Raw genomic sequence first — 8,331 nt, forward strand, 5'->3', positions numbered from 1 at the left:
TCTGGTTCCTGGGCCACCCTGGGGACTCTGGAGTGGGCAGCTGCGGCCCCACCCTGGGCGTACTGGAAGGGCATAACTGTGGCTGGTTGCTAGCCTGTGGGCCCAAGACTTCCTGCGTCTCTGGGGAGACCTCGCAGACCTGGATTTTCTGGGGTCTGAGCTGCCTGCACAGGTCCCGTGGGCTCCAGCCAGCCCCACTGCTCCTCCCCCCGCTGCTTGTGTTTGGAATTTTGCCATCTTTAGCTGAGACCAAATTAATCCTTGGTGCACACGGTGAGCTTAAAACTTGCCATTATTTAACGAGCTACCCTCCTGGAATGTGACCTTGTCTTCAGGATCTAGTTTATCCCTTTTTTTTTCTCGTCGTCATGTGTTTGCATCATTTCGGTTGTCATGCAGGATCATGTTGACATTTGCTATCATGTCTTTCTTTCATAAACCATGTTGGTTTGGAATAGAAGAATCACCATATAATTTATGGTCCAGACTGGGACTTTTGAGAGAGAAAGGGGATGTCGCTAACCAATGCGCCAGGTCAACAGGCACAAACCGGAACTGTTCCGAGTAAACTGGGATGTGTGGTCTCCCGAGTTATGGGTAACCTGACGTAGGTGGTTTGAAACTGTGCAGGCTGACAACATGTGTGTTTGTGTATGTCTGCGTGTGGACTGCTTGTTAAGTGGGGCTCGTGTTACTGGATGCGGCTGAAGGAGGTGCTGCTTGCTGGTCTGTTATGTTAACATGCTTTTCTAAGACTGCTTCACTTGTTAATTCATTTACTGCCTCATTCATTGACTGTTTTTGTTCCTTTCCATTCACTTTGTACTCATTTTTTTTTCCCATTAAATTTTTGCATTTATTTTGAGTTTTCGTGGTGTCTTTTTTTGGGCAGTAGCTTTTCTGATTTAACAAGTTTCCTGAGCCTATTAATCTGCTGTAACTGTGGTAAAATACAGCTTGTGTTTTCTGTGAACTTTCGTGGAGGTTGCTGTACTTCTGTAGGAATTACATTTTAGTGGGGAGTCCTGCTATTCATCTGTGAAAGGCTCTCGGATGAGTGTGGGCTGGAGGAACAGTCACAGTGAGGAAGGAGAAGATGTGGCCTGTGGTCCATGAATCTTTACTGGGCACTGGACACGTGACGGGAGAGCAGGCGCACCCTGCCCCGGAGGAGTCGACACCCTTATGGAAGAGGCTTGACGTGGGAGAGCTAACATCGGATGCTTCTGTGCCAGGCTCTCTCTGGAGTGCATTACATGCATTAACTCCCCTAATCCTCATCGTAATCCTATGATTAGTGCCATTATCCCCCCACTTTATAGGTGAGGCATAGAGAGTTTAATCACCCAGGTGACAGAGCAAGTAACTGGAGGAGCTGAGATTTGAATGTCGGTGGTCTGCACCCTTAACTCCTGCGCTCCTGCGCTCCTTGGCATCCCAGTGACATGATGGACAGCAGCGGGAGCGTGGCCAGTGTTGACGTGCACAGTCAGCAGTGTGGGCTGCTGGACCCGAAACGGTTTTGCAGAGGAGGGGTGCCCCAGGGACAGGCAGAGGTTTGGCGGAGGAAGGACAGACTGGGGGTTAAAGGAAGTGATAACAAATACACGTGTTTATTTGTTGAGGAACTTTCTCTGCTGGGTCCTAGGTAGACGGGTAAGACCAAAATGAGAAAACGGGGACAGAGGCTGGGGAGCCTGGCAGGGAGACTGGCACGCAGACCTCCCTAATGCAGGGGTAGCACAGCTCTACCCGTGGGAAGGCAGGTGGCCAGGAGGCAGAGTCTTCACTGAGCTTTGAAGGACAGAGACTCTCCAGGAGGCCAGGGGAGAAGGGCCTCCTTGGTCGAGGGACCACCACTGTGCAGCCGCCTCGCCCATTTGGGGGAAGTGCCGTTGGACAGTTTAAGAAAGGCCCACAAGGCCCCTCGGCCCTGTGCCTCCCGCAGCCCGCCTGCCTTTCCCACTGCCGTGGCCTCTGCCTCTGGGCTTCCCCATCTCCACGTTCTGCAGCCTCGGTGCGTCACCAGGCGCTGCCCTTCTGCATGTAGGTGCAAAAGGAAGACGGATTGTGTCCGTATTTCTCCCACAACAGCGATTCCCCATCTCTGAGCTGAGGGGGGATGTGAGTTCCTAATGTCAGAGGAGAATTTTAGAGGGGAGTAGGATGAGGCCAGGGACCAAGGCAAGCTCGAACAGCACACAAGACTTTCTAGAGCTCGTAAGGGGTACTTTGGCAATACAAAAAAACCGTTCACAGGGCAAAGACTTCACAAACCACCTCTGAGTGCTGGGTCAGTCATTCCCATCCCAGCGCTGTTCGCACAGCTCCAGCCGGTGCTGTGTCCGCCGGACCCCCCTGCGCAGCAGCTCAGCTTCGCAGAGGCTCTGCGGCGATGCCATGTAGTCGTCTCCTCCCCCTCCTCCTGGCAGGAGAGCGGTTGGAGCAGGCTCGGTCTCAGAACCTACTTGTCCCAACAAAAGGCTCGTAGAGCTATGACTCCCCGTCACAGGTGTTAGCCTGTAATGCCCATTCGTTAGTGTAAAATTCCTCTGGTTAAACTAATAACCTAAACTACTTAAAGAGTAACAAAGGAAAAGTATGCCTAAAGCTTGCTCAAGTTACTGTACATTAAACAAAGCGTACTTCATAATCCAGTCCTTGTGAGGAGAAGACATAAGTCATGGCCATGTCAGGGTCCATGTGTCTGGAGAGACATGTTTGGAGTGGCAGACAGGGTAGCTGGGACTGGACGCACTGCACACATGTGTGGGATGAGCCCGGGACACTGGGAGGATCTGGCCAGCTGGGGCGGGTGGAGCAGCAAGGACTGTTTGGTCAGAACCAGCCCTGGTCCTTCAGCCCTGAGCAAGCACCGCCTCCTGGCCTCACATTGCAGCTCTTAGGGGCCGGTGCTAACACTTGGTGGAGAAGGAAGGGAAGACACAGGGCGGTTTGAGTATTCATTTATTCTTCTGATTTCAGGCCCAGGGGAGAGAGGGGGAAGGCAGGATCACGGTCTATCAGACCACCCTGACCTCTACCAACCTGCCTCCCCCCGAGCCCCCTTATTTTCTAAGGACTCAAGAACCTTTTCTCAGTTGTTCTTCCAGAGGCTTCTTCCATTCTTGTTCCAGGATTCATAAAGCCAAAGAATTCATGGGCGTCTAAGCAGGAAGCATTCCCTTTATGCTCTGAGGGCACAGGGGTAGGGGCAGAAGGGCTGGTTGGCAGGTGAAACACTGTTTTCCATGCAGAAGGATGACTAGAAACTTCTCAGCTGCTGCTTTACAAGTTCCCTGCAGCCGTTGTACTGCTCAAGACTGACCTGTATTAAAACAAAGTAGCCATCCTTGAAGCAGAAGCATCTCACATTCTGAGGACTAGGCAGCTGAGGGCCAAAACGTTAGCGGGAAGCGACTGCAGGAAGGTCCGACCGCCCAACTAAAGAGCACTAATCCTTCCGTCTCAGGGACATTCCTCTGCAGCCTCAGCAAAACTGTCATTGGGCTAACTACGCATGCCATCCTAACCTATCTGTCTGACATGCCCCCTCCGTGCCTGCCTCGTGGTACCCCAGTACCTGGCGCCACACACGCACACAGAAGGTGAGGGGTCTGGAATTTGTACTCCCCAATATTAAGCTCAAGGTTGCTTCTTCCTGAGCTGGACACATCCCTGCCCTGCAATTCTCTTGGTTACAAGGATTGCCACTCAGATAAAACTTCTGTGTCCGAGAAACCCACCACCACTGGTCCAGCGAAGGGAACATGGGTCCCTGCTCTAGTCCACAGAGCGTAGCCAGGTGTGGAAACCTAGCCCTTAGGCAGACTCTTCCCGGAGTTGTGGCTGGAACATCCTCTGGAGCCCACGAGGGCCAAGGGTACCCTTCTGGGGGCAGCGACAGGGGCAAAACGCAGAGGCTGGTCTGGGGCAAAGTTGATGTCTACCTGTGCTTTCTTTAGCAGATCAGATATAGGAGCACAGCAGTCGGGCATGAGCCTCTCCAACTCTAAGGTGATGATGACCAAGGCCAGTGTGGAGCCCTTGAACTGCAGCAGCTGGTGGCCCGCCATGCAGTGCTGCAGCTGCCTGGTCAGGGATGCGGCGTGGAGGGAAGGATTCCTCTGAGGCAGCAGCTCCAACTCATGGGGCCAGCTCAGGACCACCAGGGCATGGAACTGGAGACCATGGTTTTTAGCGTTAGAACAGAAAACCCCATACTTTTCATATACCCATGACCAAAAGTGCGAACGATTTAAATTTCCATCAGGGAGCATCAAATGTTGCCCAGCCCTTTTCATTCCCATCCATGGCTCCACAAGGGGCTTGAGGCTTAATGCCAATTCTGCGGCCAAGCTGAGCTTCAACCGTCAAGAGAAAAGACAGTCAGCTTGGTGACATGGTCATTTTGAGCCGAAAGTACTTGGATGACAATGTTTCAATTCCAAAAAATAGAAACATAAGATTAAGGTAGCAGAGAAGTTACTTGTATCTGCTTGACATGAGAAACTCTGCAAGTTGGCAACAGTGGCCAGCTTTCTCAATGAAACAGCCCTTAGTGATTTAATCTTCATGCTTTGTAACAGACCAAAACCCCATGACATTTCCAAATTGCATAATTTTGCCTTACTAACAGAATCATATCCTTAAGGATGACCATCATTCCCCAACTAAAACAAATACAAACTAATGTGTGATATTTTTTTAAGTGCCAGATCAATATGGTCTAAAGCCTCAATAAGGATGGTATGTAGGTGAACAAAGACAGCTAAGTGAATGTGTGTAAAGTGTAGCAAAAGCAGACAGCTATTTATGTACAGTATTCATAGAATGGAAAGTTAAATATTTTTGCAGTGTGTATTTAAAAGAGAAACTCACCATAATAGTGCCATCTAAAAATCTTTGTAAAGTTAATTTCACGTCCCTTGGAAGCGGGAGTCTGGTGGGATGTGTTGGATTTAAGGTACGTTTTCGCTCTTCCGTGTGTCGTGAGCCTTGTGGGTGACCTCACCGTGGTGCGCGCACCAGTCGTGTGCATGCCCGTGCTTGGCCGTCCTCCGTGGTGAACGGCTGTTCCAAAGGCACAGAGGAGTCTAGGGCAGACTCCGCAAACGCCTCCCACTTACTGTAATCAAGAAATCCAGCGGCGTCCCGATGCAGAGGTCCCAGTGCAGTCTGTCCAGAACAGCCAGCTCCACCCTCAGCAGCTCATTTGGGGTATAGCCAGAGCCATAGTGCTTTATGAAGTCTTTTACATGTGGAATTAACTGTAAAAAGAAAATAAAGAGGCAAAAGCCCTGTCACAGTAGCTTTTGTTTTCTTATCCACGGGGACTGGGCATCCAAGACCTCAATGGAGTTGTTTCCTAGTGGCCTGTCACAGGAGAGTCTTCAGAAAGGAAAGCGACACCAGGTCTTCACTATCTGTCGAATTCTCTGGTAGTTGTGTGATGCGCATCACACGGTCACGCTCTGCAAACAGGTCTTGACGCCCCCAGCTGCATGCCAGCTCATACCCAAAGGTGCTCTGGAGGCTGGGGCTGGGCCATCTCTCCCGTTCAGCCGCAAGAACTCGCCCAGAGTCTTCCAGGAGCTGTGGATCCTGCCCATTCCTGTTCCTGATGCCTACCATGGTGGCTTGTCAAGGAGAGAAAAAGCTGTGCTTTTGAGATTCCTGGTCTGCACCAGACAGGCCCATTGACAAAAACCTCCTCTGGTTTTTTCAGCATCACAACTGCAAACACATTTCCTTCAACCTCGATTGAAGGTGATTTGGTTTTGCAAAAACTGACTTTCCTCTAGAGGGACTAAAGGCTTGTCTATGAGTAAACATTCAAGTACCAAGTGCACTAAAGACCTGGTCCTACATTTTTAGATAAATGAAGTATTCCTATAACCTCCAGAAATACTTCTTTTAAGGGTCATTTACTTTTTAGTTGGACAAAAGCAACGTTTTGGGGACACAAATTATATTCTAATAAAAAAGGAGCCAGGCGTGGTGGCTCACACCTGTAATCCTAGAACTCTGGGAGGCCAAGGCAGGAGGACTGCTTGAGGTCAAGAGTTCGAGACCAGCCTGAGTGAGGGCCCGTCTCTACCAAAAATAGAAGAAATTAGCTGGGCATGGTGGTGTGCACCTATAGTCCCAGCTACTCGGGAGGCTGAGGCAGAAGGATCGCTTGAGCTCAGGAGTTCAAGGTTGCAGTGAGCTGATGAGCGCCACTGTACTCTACCCAAGGCAACAGACTGAGACACTGTCTCAAAAAAAAAAAAAAAAAAAGGTTAAAAACGTTTTTATTGAAGGTTTGAAACTGGACACATAACTTTTTCCCTGCCTTCTCAGGGCCAGGGACGAGCCCAGGGAGACCCCATGGGAACAGCAGTGGTTCTGCCACCCCAGAAGTGGGAGAGGTCAGACGGAGGTGGGGAGGTCTGGGAAGGGCGTCAGGAGACAGTCTGCTCCTGAACAGAAGCCACAGCGGACTCGGCAGTCCGAGCAAGCCTGCGGGACTCGGGGGGCTTCTCCTTTACCCCCAGCACATGGTCCTCCTGCCCCTCTCCGAGAAGGGTCCCAGAGTTCCCAAGGACCAGTTTCACGGACATAGGCAAGTCCTTAAGTCTCAGGCAACTTTCTTAGACCAGTTTCTGGTCCTGGACGTTAAGCCACATGGTTTGGGAGACCTTTTCCCTAGCTCAACAGCAGATGCTTCTGCTTAGCGAGAAGCGGCATCTGGCATCAACTGGTGAGGCGAGATGCATCTGGCATGAGGCCAGGCCTCCGGGTTTGCTGGGCCACGATGGTTCTGCTGTTCTAATCGTCCATTTGTGGGGTCTCAGGGTGTGCCCAGCCCAAGGAAGGGGCAGCAGAGATCCTGGGAAGTTAGTGATGCTTCCAAGATGCCCACCATTCCCAAGGGCACGGACACGTCAGGAAACCTGAGTGCTCCAGTGTTAACCCTGTACCTCACATGCAGCCCCGCGTGGCCTTGCAGGGACACGTACCTCCTCTTCTTCATTAACTTTTACAGCATGTCTCAAGGAAGTAATCGTGACACGGTGGAGTAACCTCTCTTTTACCTATAGTGTGGAACAAACGTGAGCAGAATGCGAATGCCGGAAACAAACTGAAAAGCATGTTTTTTTTTCCCTTAAGAAAATAAGCCCTTTTCTTTCTTTCTTTTTTTTTTTTTTAAAAAAAACTGGGAACACGGCCCTGCACAAACACACCCTACCTCCCCACACAGGAAGTCCTTCCCCAGCTAGGTCCTCTCATGCTGCCCAAGTTCACCTCTGAGGACCACATGACACGGAGCCAGACAGGCAACGGGTAAGACTGGCAGGTTCCCACCCCAGCTCTGCCACTTGGGGCGAGTTATTCAGCTTATGACCTTGGTTTGAACATCGGGGTCCCGCAGCTCTCAGGCAGCAAAGGGGAGCCAAGGTTGGTTTCTTTCCCCACCATCTGTCGCCATCCCTCCAAGGCTTCCCGACCTTCACTGAAAGCAGGAAGCGGCCCACGATGGTGAGAGCCAGGCGAACATGGCCTGGGAGAACCCCAAGGTGTTCCTGAGCCTCGGGAGCCCCAGCACGACTCGCTCAAAGGCGTCGCGAAGAAGGGCGGGGCGTGCAGGGGAGGTCGCCGGCGGCCGTGGCAGGAGCAGCCCGTTTTGCGTGACCAGAGGGCGCTGAGAAGCCCCCTCACCTTGCATCCTCGCGAGACGAAGCGCCCCCTGTTGCCCAGCCGCACGCCGAGTCACACGCCCCACCCCGCGCCCCTTTTCGTCCTAAGCAGGGCCCCAACTCCCACAGTCCCCTTCCGAAGCGCCTGCTAGCAAGACCTCCTCCCAGGAGGAGAAGCAAGTGAATCGGCCTCGTGCCAGTGAGGCGGACGCACCTGGGGGAGGGCCCGGCCTCCAGGGTGCAGGACCCCTGAGCCGCCCCGCCGCGGGCCCCCTGCCTGGGCTCTGCCGCCCCGCACAGGCGCCTCGCGCTCCCGGGCCACTCCCAGGTGGCCGAGCAGCCGCCGCTCCAGCCGGAGCCAGCCAGGTCGCGCGCCGCGGGTCGGCCCGAGAGGGGCTGCGCGGACGGCGCGGGGTCGGGGGAGGCCGGCGCGGGCGGACGCGCGGCCCACGGGGCAGGCGGGGAACGGGCCGCTCGGTCCGGACGCCACACGGCCCTGCGCCCCGACGCCGACGGCCGCGACGGGAATGGCGGGCCCGAGGCCATGGCGGGAGCCGGCTCCTGGGCCCGGCGGCGACTTACCCGCTTTTTATAGCCCAGCGCGGATCCCTGCGGCCGGGGTTGCCGCCGGCGGGACCCACCCCCGCCC

At 53.4% G+C, this 8,331-nt stretch overlaps 1 protein-coding gene across 1 annotated transcript; it reads right to left on the minus strand.

The window, feature by feature from the left end:
- Nucleotides 1-3,187: 3,187 nt before the first annotated feature.
- CCNI2 (cyclin I family, member 2) lies at nt 3,188-8,228 on the minus strand. Its single transcript, XM_012651312.1, is given in 8 exon segments — nt 3,188-3,328; nt 3,951-4,236; nt 5,137-5,270; nt 7,005-7,079; nt 7,494-7,537; nt 7,540-7,614; nt 7,953-8,028; nt 8,154-8,228. Coding segments are annotated over 8 exon segments (906 nt in total).
- Nucleotides 8,229-8,331: the final 103 nt, after the last annotated feature.

This window comes from Propithecus coquereli, unplaced genomic scaffold (assembly GCF_000956105.1).
Source record: "Propithecus coquereli isolate 6110/MARCELLA unplaced genomic scaffold, Pcoq_1.0 Scaffold353, whole genome shotgun sequence".
Lineage (NCBI taxonomy): Eukaryota > Metazoa > Chordata > Mammalia > Primates > Indriidae > Propithecus > Propithecus coquereli.